This window comes from Vanacampus margaritifer, chromosome 10, assembly GCF_051991255.1.
Source record: "Vanacampus margaritifer isolate UIUO_Vmar chromosome 10, RoL_Vmar_1.0, whole genome shotgun sequence".
Taxonomy (NCBI): domain Eukaryota; kingdom Metazoa; phylum Chordata; class Actinopteri; order Syngnathiformes; family Syngnathidae; genus Vanacampus; species Vanacampus margaritifer.
The window spans coordinates 26,257,309-26,273,078 of record NC_135441.1 but is presented as its reverse complement, the minus strand read 5'-3'; the positions used below and the strand labels follow the sequence as shown (position 1 = coordinate 26,273,078).

General features: G+C 41.5%; 1 protein-coding gene across 5 annotated transcripts in view; it reads right to left on the bottom strand.

Annotated features, from left to right (window-relative positions):
• drp2 (dystrophin related protein 2) overlaps positions 1-15,770 on the bottom strand; it is a 171,481-nt gene that overhangs the window by 69,943 nt on the left and 85,768 nt on the right. For all 5 annotated transcript variants that reach the window (XR_013295678.1, XM_077578695.1, XM_077578698.1 and 2 more), the window contains one exon: positions 14,560-14,734. Coding sequence is in view for 4 of the 5 variants with exons in the window: in XM_077578695.1 (XP_077434821.1) it covers positions 14,560-14,606 (47 nt within the window). In the remaining variant the exon portion in view is untranslated. The remainder of the gene's footprint in view (positions 1-14,559; positions 14,735-15,770) is intronic.

Here is a 15,770-nt window from a genome sequence, read left to right as displayed (position 1 = left end):
GGCACACCCACCTAAGTGGGGCGAAATTCGTTCTCCGCATTTGACCCATCCCCTGAGGGAGCGGTGAGCAGCAGCAGCCGCGCTCGGGAATCATATGGTGATGATCTAACCTCCCAATTCCAACCCTTATTGCTGAGTGTCAAGCAGAGCGGCAATGGGTCCCATTTTTATAGTCTTTGGTATGACCCGGCCGGGAATTGAACCCACGAGCTCCCAGTCTCAGGGCGGACACTGTACCACTAGGCCACTGAGCTGGTAAAAGTAATGCAGAATCAGATGATATATATACCCAGGATGGCATGAATTTTGGAAGCAAGAATGATCTGGGAGTACTACGATAATTAGTGGGAGCTCTTCTGCCATCTAGTGGAAGGACATTGCAATGCTCTGCCTGTCACTATTTGTCAACTGACAGATGAGCAAAGCTGCATTATTGGCCATAAATAATTTTCCAACCAATTCAGTTGAAATGAGATCATTCTCCCTGCAGCACAATTGCCAGGAATCAAATTGCTATTTTAAGCATCTTGCAAGTGTGTTGTGGCCTGTAAACATGCATTAAGTAGCCTTTTGTTGCTCCTCCCGTTTTACTCACTGATGCAATTGAAGGAGATGGCGGGAAACCGTTATTTTGGTAGCGCTGCTAACAGGCTAGGCTCGACTGCTACACACACACACAAACAAGCCAACTTTACACCCAGCCTGCGTGAACAGCTTGTGAGTCACGCGCACACGAGCAAGGCATGGCTGCTTCCGAGTAAGGTCATCCATCAGCGGACAACCCTGGCATCCAAATGCTTCAACCCTCAATCACAACACAGAAGCCCCGCGCGCGCCATCACAAGCTAATGCAGAAATGTGCACAACAACAAAAACACACACAGAGCTAATAGCACATTTTGTCCATCACTGGGACTTCCATTACTGCCTCCCACAGAGACAGACAAATAAAGCAAATAAAGCACCGACCGAGTCTGCGTTGGAACGAAAAAGCAGCACATGGCAAACGCTTTGAGCTTTTTCTCCATTTCTTACTCGTGTGCTAAATTGGCCGTTCACTACTGTGCTCTTTGTCCTCACTAGTAAGTACTCAGTCAACTAGTACGCCCTAGTCAGCCTACTAGTGCACTAGTAGAGTGGTCCCCAACCACCGGGCCGTGAACATCTTTGGACCGGGCTGCGTCGGGCTGCACAGTTGAAAGAATAAAAAAAACTTACTGTACTTCCGGTTAATTGATTAGCCGAGGCTTAAAAATATTTTATTTTGAAAAGTGACCAGATTCTCTCTGTTTACGACGGACTCTTGACACATGCCAAGATGCTAATTATCTCAGTCGCGTTTTGTTACCCTAGTAGTAGTGGACTTCAGCGTTTGTTGTCGTAGCCTTTTATTAATCAGCCGACGAACAGCCAAGCCCCCCCCCACCCCCGACCCCCGAACCCACTGGGTTGCTGGTCCGCCAAAGTTGTGGACATGTATGAACCGGTCCGTGGTGAAAAAAAGGTTGTGGACCACTGCACTAGTAGACTGACTAGGGTGTACTAGTGCACTAGGAGATGAATTAGGGTCGTAGCCGCCATTATATTTTTCTTACCTTTTATTATTATCATCCATTCCCGCCACTGTTCCTTTGTCACACGACCTCATTCATTCCATGTTATCCATCGTTTAGTGAATAAATCATTTCAATAATAATAATTTGAAAAATATTTTTGTTGCTGCTCACCAAGTAGCAAATTTTGGGGGTAAATGCACGTAACCGCTTGCACGTACGTGAGTACCTTTAAGCCATTTTATCTCGTTATTTTTTTCCATTTACAATGACAAACGTAGCACTAGTAGCAAGGAGATGACAACTAGTGCACAGTATTGCCTCACTGTCGTGGCCGGCAACTGGAAATAGTCCGATTGGGCTGTTTCGCTTCATGTGTCTTCTCCATGCTCCTTGACAGTGTTTTCATTTTGCAGTTGTGACTTTTTGCCTAATTTAAGAAATAATTGAAAATGTATTAGCAACTGTTTTTCTTTTTTTTAAACTATCTGAAGCTATTATTGAAAACAAAAAAATATCTGAAAACAATGAGGGCAGATCTTCCTTGAAACGTCGCATCTGATTCCCGCGCGCGGCCGCAGCTGCTCCTCGCCGCTCGCAAAGCGGAGAATAAATTTCACCCGCTGAATCTTAATCTTAATCTTAATCTTAATCTAAAGTCGCTGTACTGGTGTAAACATGTTTGCGCACGGTTACACATCTGGGTCGGGATGACCCCCCAAACGTTTCACTTCTGTCCCAATCCAAGAAAAATCTCGAGGTTAGCATCTGATTGTTGGTGCGAATACAATCTGTTGCTATGTGATGTGTTTATGTTTACTATAAAACGCATTTTGTCCTCCTCCATCAGGCATGTTTTCTAATAACAAAATTCAGTCCGATGGAGTCATAATCAAACATGTGGTCTCTAACGATATGCAACGGCCATTCTGATTATTAGTCCTGAGCGGACGTCTGTGCCCTGCGGAATGCCACTCGAGATTGTTATTTTCTGTCACGCAGCAACAAAAGTCAATCGCATGAACGTGTTCATCTTTCGACACGCAAACAAACAGGAAGTCGTTCCTCATTGGCTCTCTGCCCATTTGATGTCCCGTCCTCTTTTCAAATCTCCACCAGCTGCGGGCGGCGCGTAACCACTTAAAGGGGCAAATCCTGTTGCTGCAGATGGCCGCTGGAGAGGAAACATCACCGGTTTTTTTTATTATTTTTATTATGATTATTGCAGCACTCCGGTGAATGGTCTGCTGGCGCTAAAGCACGCTACAGTGTTAGCAGTCATTGAAATGAGCAAGTGGCCGTTTGATGTGTAAATCTTTTTTTCCCCCCCTCAACAAACACTCGAGGCCAACGACAGCATTAACAAGCAGGGCGATCCATTTCGGAGTGCTGAAGCTCCAGCAAACACTTCGTTAGATCACCGCCAACATATTTGGAAATAATTCATTAAACAGGCTGAGAGGACCGCAGGAAACAGTACAGCGCGGAATTTGAAACAATTATTTTCTTTGAGTTTTTAAAGTCCAAAATGACTTGCCTACATTCAGTGTTGAATTTAGCGAAATTAAATGTAGCACGATAATAAAAGTACTCATTTCTCAGAAAATGAGTAGCTTCTTCTTTGCTTTGTGAAGTAACATCAGGGTGGAAATGAATTGATGTTAGCATGTTAGCGAAAGCTAAGGCTACGTTCACATCAGATTCCTCCTCGAGTCCGATATTTAGGGCTGACGGTCCAAACTGTTTTTTTTTTTTTTTAGCAAGTGTCCAAATCCGATCTGGCCCTTTTCAAACTGAGCCACATTATTGACCCGTCTGACAGCTTGTTGTAGCAACGACAGAGGCGGCGGCGCGGCGGCGCGTGTCGTGTTTGACGTCACGTGTTGCCGTTTACCGCTCCGTACTTCCCGTTCCTCACAAGCCAGTTTTTTTTGTTTTTCTTTCTTTCTTAATTTTTTAAACGACCGTATATCTATGGCTATGACCGGCCATATTTCACCATTTTCCGGTTGCGCATGCGGTTGGTGGGGGGTGGGGGTGCTAATAGTGTTGGAACGCAGCCGGAAACGACGCTGATGTGTGAAACCCGTTAGTCGGAAGTCCATGGCATCGACCCAATTGTGGACGGATCTGGAACCCCCCCATTAATCGTGTTGCGTATGGCAAGATAACATCATTCCAGTCGCGGTTCGATCGGAAATCAAATGAACCGATGACAAGAATGATGACGTTGAGACATGAAAGCAACCAAGAGATGATTTTGTCACGCGGCAACATCTTGGAAAGCCATCACAAGGGAAGACATGTTCAGATCACGCTGATATCGCCGTCATATTGTCGTAATGAAAGATCCCAACCTTTTTCATTTCCGGGATTAGCAGCGTGCGAAGGATCCGGCCGAGATAAGCCCGCAAGCGCGGCATCATCGGCGCTGCTAGCTGCGGGGGAGAATATTTTTTTTATATCATTTTTAGCTGTAAATGTCAAACGTATCGTGACTTGGCCAACCTTTGTTTGCAGTTTAACACAGCACGCTCGCATGCCTAACCCCCCCTTCCCCCCCCCCCCCCCCCCCACGTTGCTTGACGGTTCCCATCCAAAAGTAAATAATATTGTCAAATAGAAATTCAACTCCCCAATCAGTCGGAGAGATTATAGCGAGAAGCTTAGCGTTCGCCGATTCCATGATTAATTAATGCATGGGAGACTGAAGCAGAGTTTGGACTGTTTGAGGCGCGGAGCTCGCTGCTGTCTTGCCTCGGGGCCAAAGGGGGCGTTGAGTGAAGCCCTTTTCCGTTCTGCTCTTCTCTTTACCCCCCCCCCCCCCCCCTCTCGCTGTGCCTCCTTTCCACTCAACTGAACACAAGTTTGTGAAAAATGGCAAACAGTGCCAGGAGTCAGATCGGCGAGAACGTGTTAACAAGGAAGAGCAACATTAATTGGAAGGTTATCGAGACGCTATCGCGCGCATGATCTCATTGAGGGTGTTTATTTTCACGGCGCTTCTTGAAAAGTGATTTCAATTGTTGTCCAGGTTAGAAGTCACATTAAAGAGGAAGAGGGCAAAAGCAAAAAAAAAAAAAAAGGAGAGCAATGATGATGACATGTCAAATCGGTAAAATTACCGAACGAACAATACTGAGCTCTCTAGAAAGAAAAAGAAAAAAAAAGAGGAAGAGGGCGGCCATTTTACCACTTGCTAGTGATTGAAAATGACATCACAAGTCAGGTTTCCATCCGAATTTTTTAAGCAGTGAAAATGCGCAAAACGGACATGCGACTTCACCACTGTAGGTGGCGCTATACACCGTAGAGATGGGATTCACCAGTCATTCAAAAGAAGAAGAAAAACAGGAAGCGACGTATGCGTCGTATGAGTTTGCTTTTGTAATTCGTTTCTTTGCTGTTTTCCATCTAAAATCGCATTCATATTTGCTTCTTTCATTAATTGGAAAAAGATTTCGGTTTCGCCGCCCCCTCCCCCCCCCCAAAAAAAAAAAAAACACACCATACTTTATCGTCCGCCGACTACAAACGTACGTGTGACGTAATATCCGGTCTTGTCCGTGTTTATTTGCAAAACCTGTTTCCATAGCCAAAATTCGCATTTTCCATTTTTCAATACGCTTCAAAATCCCCCCCCCCCCCTCCAAGCGTAAAAGTTTTTTCCCGAATTTTTCTAATGGTGCTCAGTCAGGGCTCCTGTAACGACCAATTATGGCTCAGCTTGCACACGTCACATGACTAAACTCCGAAAACTGGTGAGCTGTGATGAGTTATTACCTGAGCAAATGTGATGTCATTGACAGTCAACAGCAAAATGGCCGCCCACTGAGATGGATAAAAAACGCATCTTGCATCTGGCAAATGAATTCATATTTCACAAACACAATATTAATCAGAATGCTGTGTTTAGACGAGTGGGGCACAGAACAGATTATTGTAAAGAATTTTAAATTAATAGAATCAACACTGATTTTTGAGCATTCTTCTTGAAAACGTTCTTAAATCTAAAAACAAATCAACACCAGAACAACACTGGGGGGTGTCACGGGAACACTTTACGACTTGGGCAGAACATCAATTCCTATTGAGTGTGCTGTCACCACGCGTCACATGTTCTCGCCTCCCCGTCGCCGCACTGTTGAATGCACTCAAACTCAAGGAAATCGTTCCCTGGCACGACACAATCGGAAGTCTTTTCTATAAGGACGCTTTCAAAAAGCATCGTCGTCTCATTCATGATGCAAGACTTGTGAAACAATAAATGGTATCACTCGCTGTGGGGCGCTCACAAGCCATTTGGAAATTCAATGTTGCTACTTCTTGCTAGGCCTCCATTTTCAGGCCAAGAACTAAAAGAAGGACGGGAACTTTCCGCTGCTTGCAGCTTGTTGGTCTGGAAGTGTCATCACATGCGTTTTGATTTGATTAAACAATAAACAATTTGTTATCATGAAAGATTTGATGATGGATTGAATGCCTCTTAAAATGACATTTACGGTGTGTGGAATTCACTGCATACAATTTGCGATGGCCAATCCAACAAAACGTCCGCCTCGATGAGAAATAACTTCTTCTCACGCATAAACTAGGTTGTAATCTTTACGAGTCGTTTTTTGTCTGGATAAAGAGCTGTCATTTTACAAGAATTCTGTTTAACATGTTTAGAGCTGGCAATATCAAGTATCAAATTAATCGACAACTATTTTAACAATCGAGTAATCGTTTGGAGTCATTCTCTAATTAAAAATGGTCCAAATCTTCTAATTTCAGCATATCATCAGTAATTGTTCAATTGTTGTCTTTCATGAAATAAGACTGATTATCTTCTGTGTTTCATCAAAATACGACATTTGCAAACATCTGTTTTTACTTTTGTGTTTTATAATCGCTATACAAATACAAAGTACGAAATAAACACCAATCACGGGTTAATAAACAGGACTCAGGAAAATATGCTTTTTTAATACACGAACGCAAAATTAAAATGAATCCGAATAGTCGATTAAATAATCGATGGATTAATCGATCGTAAAAAATATTCGATAGTGACAGCACTAAACATGTTCAATGTCTTTTAATCTGATATATAAAATAAGATGATAATTTTTGTTTTTTATCTTTTCCTGGAGAAATTCAATTTTTTTAGACAAAGAATAAAGTCTTGCTTACGAGAATAAAGAGAAAAGCATAATGGTAAGATGTTAAGGTGGGGAAATCATATTTTAGCAAATACGATTTCATTCATGCACGTCGGACTATATTAGATAAGGTGTCTTTATTGGCTAAAGTGTAGGACTATGTTCTCGAGGGGACAGGATCAATAATCATATTTTACCAAAAGAAAGTAAAAATATGGCAAGTGAAGAAGGTCCTACTTTAACAAGTGGATGTAAAAAAAATACAACTACACATGCTTTTTATGACAGCACATGACAATGTAGTGCAAATCATTTTTGGGGGAAACCTCCAAAGTACATTTCACAGACCCCCGAGGGTCCGCATGGGGGTCCCATTTTGGGAACGCAACCTGAAAGCTTTTGCCGCTATTGTTGTGACTGTCAGCTGGCAGCACATCATTCAACGCAACGGCGCTGACTGGCCTTTTTTCATGCTCCGCTTGATTGTGTATCAAAACAGCAGCAGCAGCAGCAGCAGCAGCAGCCCTGCTTGCTCGCGTCCACATGTGCAAGTCGCCGCCGCCGCCGCCGCCGCCGCCGCCGCTCGGCATTGTTGTGCGTCATCTCCAAAAGGAACATTTTGTGACAAACGCTAGAGAACGTGATGACGTTGGTGAGGGAAAAAAGGCCAGTTTGGGAAACGCTGCTTTGTTGTGCATCAGGAGTGGAAGCGAATATACACACATTCACCCACATACAAAAAAAATAATAAAAAATACAAAAAAATATATATATAAAAAAAAATAAAAAAAAGGAAAGCAATGATGATGACATGTCAAATCGGTAAAATTACCAAATGAACAATACTGAGCTCTATAAAAAAATTAAAAAAAAAAAAGGAGTGGAAGCGAAGCCTGGCCTGAAGCGTCCCTTTCGTCTTTTTCCCGCCGCCGCCTTCCCGAAATTTGCGAGAAACCCGTTTGCTGAGTGACAACGACACTCACTAGGGCAGAGGTCCCCAAACCCTGGTCCTCAGGGACCGGTATCCAGCCTGTTTTCCATGCCTCCCACAGCCAACACAGGTGATTCATATCATCAGCAATCTCTGGAGAAGGCTGATAACGATCTCCACCTGTGTTGGCTGTGGGAGACATGGAAAACAGGCTGGATACCGGTCGGTCCCTGACGATCAGGGTTGAGGGCCACTGCACTAGGGTGGGTTTTTTTTCTTCCTCCCAATTCAGAACTGAAAAAGGGAATCCATAATCGGACATTTACATCGGCGTCGAATAACGATGGCTCGAAAAACGCCCGCGCGAGGGTAATGAGAAAGTTAACATATACAAATAAGCAAATGACATGCAAAGATAAATTGTTAATCGCGGCGCGTGGGACTCGTGTTAATAAAAGCAACATATGCTGTTTCATCGTCAGTCGAAACTCGCCGCGCAGGAACGACTTTCCGCGGCAATCGGTTCGACGAGAACGAACACGAGCCTACACATATTCACCCACATACAAAAAAATAAATAAAATACAAAAAATATATATATCAATAAAAAAAATAAAAATAAAAAAATGCTCTAGCGTTAAAACTAAAAAAACGTATAAATATGTTTTTGGGGAGTGCAGGACAAAGTATTAAAAATGTATTTATACGTTTTGGGGTTTGAATGAGTTAAAAGCAAAAACTAATACCGAAACTTACTCAAATTAAACCAAAACTTTCATTTTCATTTTCCTTTTAAAAATAATAAAAACTAATCAAAACTACCAGAACCAAACTCAAAAATAATTAACTAACTCAATTGAAAAAAAAAAAAAAAAAACTCTAAACGAAATAAAAACTAACTAAAATGAAAATTCCAAAACTATAATAACCTTGTTCGGAACATGTCGTCGTTCAATGCTAACCCATGCTAACGTCGTGGTAAAGTCAATTGGAAGGTCTTAGACTGGATGGAGAAATCCTCAGAAACAAAGAACTGAAAGAGGCTGCAGTAAAGGCCTGAAAAAATGAAGAATGCGACATTCTGCTGAAGTCAACGACTCGCAAACAAAATTACAATCCTTACCTGCTGAACTTCTTTCATAACCAAAAAAAAACCCCAAAAAGCCTGGTTAAGGGAGGTGTTTATTTTATGCGGGCGACTCTAAATAGGACAAAAGCTGCATTTTTGCAAGCTGACGGCTCCCCATCGTGCAAACAAAGCCTTCCCGGGTATTCACCTGTTTTTTTTTTTTTGTTTTTTTTTAGCCACTAACCTTGAACAATGGAAGCAACAGACACAACACAGGAGCTTGCCCAGAGATGACGCTGAGAAAATGGGCCACCAAAGCCCCTAAGGGCTTGTTGTTTTTTTTGTTTTTTTCCGAACCATGACCAGAGGAAGAAAGGAAGGAAGGATCCAAGCCACAGTAGCGACTTGCAAATAAGCGGCCGACGGTGACGACAAGCGGCCCTGAAGTGTCGCCTCGTGACTCCCACGGACGTCAGCCGCGGGTGGTCGACTGTCGGCAAAAAAAATCATCGGAGCCGTGCGCAAAACGTTCATTCCTCACACGCACGTGGCCGCCCTCGCGCCCGAGCCGCGTGGGCGTTACCCTGCGGTGCGCGCGGTGGGCGCTTCAACATGTGACCACCAAAGACGCGCGTCAACATGGCCGTCGTCGGAACACAAAGAAGCGCAACTCTGCAATCGGGTTTCTGACACGATGACGTCACAATATGAGCCATTTGGATTTGATTTCATGAAGTGTGTGCGTGAATGGGCGTGAACGATTTGGAAAAATAATTTCAGTGTGATTTTTTTTTTTGCCCCTCAATATTGCAATAACGATTATTTTTTAAGATCCTCTTGCCATGGTTTTTTTTTTTTTTTTTTTAACAAAAGCAAGCAAAAAATGTATCTCTGTTACAATAACAATATCAGATTCATGATACATAAATCGTTTGTTTTGTTAGGATAGGCTTACCTTAAAATGATGGATCGGCAAATACCGATTCCAAGCAAGGGTGGCCATCGGGAATTTTGTGAGTTAGTAATTGCTGGATGTCGGCTGCTGTCTACGATGGCGTATTAGGGCCAATATAAATATCTTTTTTTAGAGGGCGGGGCTATATTCCAAGAAAAAAATCTCATAAATTTGCCACTTTATAAAGTCACAAATTCTCGGAATATTGCCCCCGCCCTCTAAAAATGTACATATATTAGGGGTGTGAATTGCCTAGTACCTGGCGAGTCGAATCACGATTCATAGGTCGCGATTCGATTCGATGCCGATTAATCCCGATGCAAATCTATAAATTGATTATTGCGATTTTTTTTGATTTTTTTTACTCAAATTTAGAAAATACTAATCAGTAAACTTGTACATGTGCACTGTAAGATTTGTGTGAACATTTATTACTTTATCTGAAAACTCAGGCTTATAACTGAGCCACTGCATTTAACAAACAGGTTGCAGTCTGTTTCATGTTTGAACAGAACAGCAAAATATTAAGGCTTAATGTTCCATTAATATAACATTCTTCCATGCTTAATGTGGGATATTTTGTTGAATATTTCCATTAAAAAAATTGATGTTTAAAAATCGATTCAGCTGCATATTGAATTGATTCAAAAATTGCGCGCTGTAATATCGCGATATATTGTCGAATCTATTTTTTCTAACACCCCTAATATATATATATATATATATATATTTATACGTGGCCCTAATCTAGGGGGGGGGGGTGTCATCTAACATCACAAGCTAAAATAAAGGTAAATATGAATCATGAATTAATATGAACCACAATTCATTCATCTTAATTCAACAAGATTTTAAAATATTTAGATTTTCAGTCTTTTAAGTGTTCACTAAGAAGAAAATTCAACCAAACAAGTGTGGCGTAAACATACGTCAGTAAGTTAGAAGTCACGTTACATTCAAATCACATCAAATTTGCCTCTATCACTTCGACTTTTCATATTTCATGAAACAATCTTATGTAAACATGTGGACTACACTTCTGGGCACGCTGAATTTATCCATACACTATATAAGTAAATAAATGATTTACAATATTTAATAAAGCCAATAAAAAAATCGGCCATTTTTTCCCCCCTAATTGCATCATTTGCAAAGTTAAAATTGCATTCTACAACATTGTAATCGATTCAATGAAATGTTCAGCCCGAGTTTACGTTGTACATGTTTACATGACGCATTACATGAATTGCTGCCATGTCATAGATGGATTATTATAGTAGAGGTCAATATAAACACTTAGCAACACGCAGCAACGTTGCCGGTCACTCGTACGCTGCTCCGTGCGCGCGTGTGCTGGCGCATGCGTGCCATTTATTGAGTTGGCCTCTTTTTCCGTATAAAACATCAACAAAAGTGATCACGCCGCCAACCTTTTGTTATCGTCCCAGAGTCCAATTAGCAGAGTGACATCGTGTCACGCTGATAAGTTCCATGCCAAGCATAAACATTGCGTATCTCCCAGCTTGGTTCTTATCTTCGTGCGCCACCCATCCCACCTGTTTCCCCCCCCCCGACAACCCCGCCTTCAAGATAATGCAAAACATGCGTTTTTCACACTCAATTTTGGAAGTCGCGCTTGTAGCAGGTGACGTTCAATTGAATTCCAGGCCAAGTCGCAGAATACCAAAAACTAGAGCAGAGGTTCGCACACAACTTTTTGGGCCCAGGGACATTTTCAAGAACAGAAATATATATTCTTTAGATAGAAAAAAAATCTGTCATGTAGGATATTGTGATATGAAAGGTTTTTAACTATATATTTAAATTAATGACATTTTTAAAGAAATTTAAATTAACAAGGCAAAGACGTTTAATAAGAAAATATGATTGTATTATTTTAATTATTTAAAAAAAAAAAATTATTCTCAATTTTTCTCAGTTTATATTTTTACTCTTACAGTTAATAAGGATGTTATCCAGAGGTGTACTTTTTTTTTTTGTACTGAATTTTATAGTCGCAGCATTGGGGCGGGGCCTAAAACATTTTCTACTTCTTCGGGAAAGGGGAGGAAGAGAAAATAATTGGGTTTTATGCTCGAGTAATTAAGGTTATTTTCTTTTAAAAAATATATATAACTGGTAACCTATGCGAGATTTTTGTTTCTCCTGAAAAAAAATAAAAATAAAAATAAAAATAAATAAAAAAAAATTATAAAAGGACTTTATTCTTGTGATCAGTCTTTTGCTCTAAAAAAATTAACAAAACAAAAAAATCCTCTTCAAAAAAACAATTATGAATGCATCACACTGAGTGGCCTGCAGTAGTTGTGAAACTCTTCTTCGATTCAATTGTATTATACTGCTCCCGGTGGCCAAATTAAAATCCCTTTTTTATTAGAAACAATTATTGAGTAAAATAATTTATTTTCAAAAGAAAGTTAAGTGGAGTATGTCTTTAACATTTTTGATCAAATTAAATTGCAAATTGCCCATATACACATTTTAAAATTGGTCACCTAGAGAGCAGGCTTGACTTTTATCTCATTCACTGCCATTGACGGCTATTGACGTTCAAAATTAATTTGAACTATTTCTATTACTTTAACATTTTTTCCACTTTTGTCAACAAGAGTATGAAAACCTACTGTAGATTATTTTAAAAAATACATTAAGAACAAATATAAAATTAGTCGTGAGTTAACTATTGATGTCTTGCAGTTATTTACCATAAAAATTTTAAATCTCCTGACAGGATGAAAATTTAATTTTTTTTAAATTAGGAGCATCAGGCGATTACAATTTTTAATCGTAATTAATCGCATGACTTCACTAGTTAACTCACAATTAATCACAAATTTGTTCTAAATGTACAATAAAACAATTCTAGATTTTCATACTCTTGTTAACAAGAGTGGAAAAGATGTTAAACTAATAGAAATAGTTCAAATTAATTTTTGACGTCTATAGCCGTCAATGGCAGTGAATGAGTTATTGTGGCAGAGGCTCAAGCGGCTGTCAATCAACGTCAGGGGGGGGGACTATTACAAAAGCAAATTCTATGGCGCTTGTCCTGAATAAAAAACACACTTTCCTCACAAGGTTACCTGCCACTTCACTCACTCTTTATACTTCCCTCCCTTTCCCCCTGCATGTCTCTGTGGGATGATTTAGTAGCATCTGCCTTTACTCCCCCCCACCCCCCAACACCCCCACCCCGCCCCCTCCCTCCCTATCAAGTCAGCCCTCCACTGGCTCTCTCCTACCGGCTGATCTAATTACACGGAAGCTGCGGGGGAAACTGTCTTAACCAATTTCACATGGGTCCTGCCCCCGCCGTCCTCCCGCTTCCACATTAGACGCGTCGGGGTCAAGTAAGCCATTAAGCGGGAGGTGGGGGTGCAATTGTCTGAACGGGATCCCAGGAGTGGAGTCGGAGGGTCGGAAATGATGCGGCAAAGCCTGGACGCGCTCCACTCAGGCATTAGAGAGCAACGTGAGTGGCGGCTAATAGTTTGGAGCGGGCAAACATCAACACAATACAGGCGGCATTAGTTTGCTATCAATGATAAATAAGCTGACTCGGCAGGGAGTAAATGGAAAACACGCGCGCACACATTTGGCCATGATACACAAATGCTACACATCATTAGCTTGCACTGCACTGCGGGACGCGCGTGTGCTTGGATGAGATTTTGCAACAGGCACAATCCCAACAATACAGCTCAACTGTCTACATGTGTTGCTCATCATTTGTGTTCACAATGGTGCCAGAATTGAATTCAATCCGTGATCACACCTGTGACTCACTTGTTCAGGATCTGGAAATCATTTTTCCCTATTGAAATGAATACAAATGTGATTAATCTGTTCTAGCTTCTAAAAAAACAATGTTTTTATCTAAACAAAAAATGGACTAGATTTTTTTTTACTTCAAAGCAAAAAATAATGACATCATCAAACAGAATGTAAAGAAATTAATACACAGCCATTTTTTTTTTTTTTTTGCAAGTCAAATTATTTGAATGGCTATGGTGTCTTCCTTTATGTGTTAGCATTATGCTAGCATCCTTCTAGGAAAGGTTTTGTGGTTGTATTTAATACACACACTCTTTGTTTTATGATTAGCTTGAGAGTCAAATTGTACTTGGAGTGGCAATAAACAGCTTGAAGCCTCTTTTGTTGAGCGTTGTTCACTATCTGCCAAACTGCTGCTTGATGTCAAGTCAGGTGAGTCGAATGAATGCCATCATGTAGCACATCTTATATTTTTGCTGGCAAGTCCCAAAAAAAAAAAAAAAAAAGAGCCAAATGTTAGAATAAATGTACATGGGTTATCCCATATTTACTCTTACTTATAGTATTGCAAAGCATGACTTATGCTTTTGCAACTGGAAAACAGGAACGGCGCTCGCGTCACAAGATAGCGGCTGAAACATTTTGCGGATGAACTGTTGAACTTTGACAGTTGAAACTTTCAGTGCCCGAGAAAAACACGTCCACATTATTATCTGCACAATGACTCATATCCGTGGTGGTTTTAATGTTGCTGCTGTGAGCCCCCCACACCTTTAGAGCAGCAACGGCTGCGTAACTAGGAAACGCCCCGTTGTTTATTAAATGTTCTAGGTTGACTGAACCTGACACCAAACAACAGCTCGTATCTCAGGTCAAGTGACTTCTATCAAGGTACCACTGTGTACGTAAGACCACCTCCTAACGTAAATTATGCCACAGCTTGAATGAATGCCTGAGCTTCATTATCCTTGCAAAGGCCTTTTTGGGGGGATTCAGCTCGATTAGTGGATTAAACAGCAACCTTTGCAAAACTTCCTTTCATCATCCGTACGGCGCTCCTGTCGCCATAGAGACCGCCGAGCCCCCATTTGGACACGCGAGCGGACACTTACCGGATGTTGTGCGACTTGCGTTTGATCTCGTTCCAGCAGAGGTTCATGTCCCCGGCCTGGTGCGGGCTGCACCCCCCCAGCCGCCTGCACTCGGCCCCCTCCTCCTGGGCCTCACCGTCCACTGCCGACTGGCACGGCACGCAGTGGCATCCCGGCCACAAGGGCCGCCCCGGAGCTGAGGATGCACAGGACACACACACAAAACAAACAAAAACAAGAAGACTTGTTAGGAATACCTTAAAGCCTTAGCAAAAGTGAAATGGAGGTAAGTGGACTATTTTTGGTTATGGATGATTTTTCAACTTTTCTTCGAAAGGCTTTTTTACATTCATATCTAAGGTGTGGAGTTCCCCTGAACAAGACTGAGGGGGTCCCTTGGGGGTGCTCACAACGGGGTTGTTGTTATTGTTGTCAGGTGTGGCTGGTGCCTAACCAATTTGCATAGCGACCAGTCTTTCACCTGCCTCATGGCAAAATCGATTGTTAGAAAGGCTGCTTATTCAGAGAGTGTGAAGTAACTAGTCAATTAGTTGGACGGTTGGTCCACTTATTAGTCAGCTGGTTGATCAATTGGTTTTTTGTTTATTGATTAGTGGTCGGTCGGTTGGTTAGTCAACTGGTTAGTTGATTGGTTGATCGTTCAACTAATTGATTGGTCGATTGGTTGTTTGTTTGATGAGTCAATTGATAGTTATTCGGTTGGTCAGTCAGTCAACCATTTTGGTAGGTTGTGTCAATAAATTGGCCGGTTGATAATTTGGTTGGTTAGTTTGGTGGTTTTGCTCAATTGATTGGTTGGTTGGTTGAAGAGTTCATTGGTGAGTTAGTTGATTGGTTGGTTAAGCGAATGGTTGGTAAATTGATTAGTCTGTTGGTTGGTTGATTAGGCCCTTCCAGACGGAAAGCAAAGCCGGCTTCGTTCCTCAAACAAATGTCGTACACACAGAAGCATTTTAAGGCTTGCGTGTGTCCAAAAGAAGACGCTGAGGACGTTTAACGGCTGTAATGTATATGCCAAGTTATGGAGTGGCGCTGTAGCGCAGCCACAGGGAGTTAACGGAAAGCGTAGAAGAAGAATCAGCGAAGAAGACGGACACTTTTTTTTCCCCTAACTTTATTGCAATCTACAGAACAAACATGGCTTTGCATGTATCGAAAGAACATGAAAAAGACGAACAAAGGAGAAGTGACAATGGCGGGTGATTCAAGTA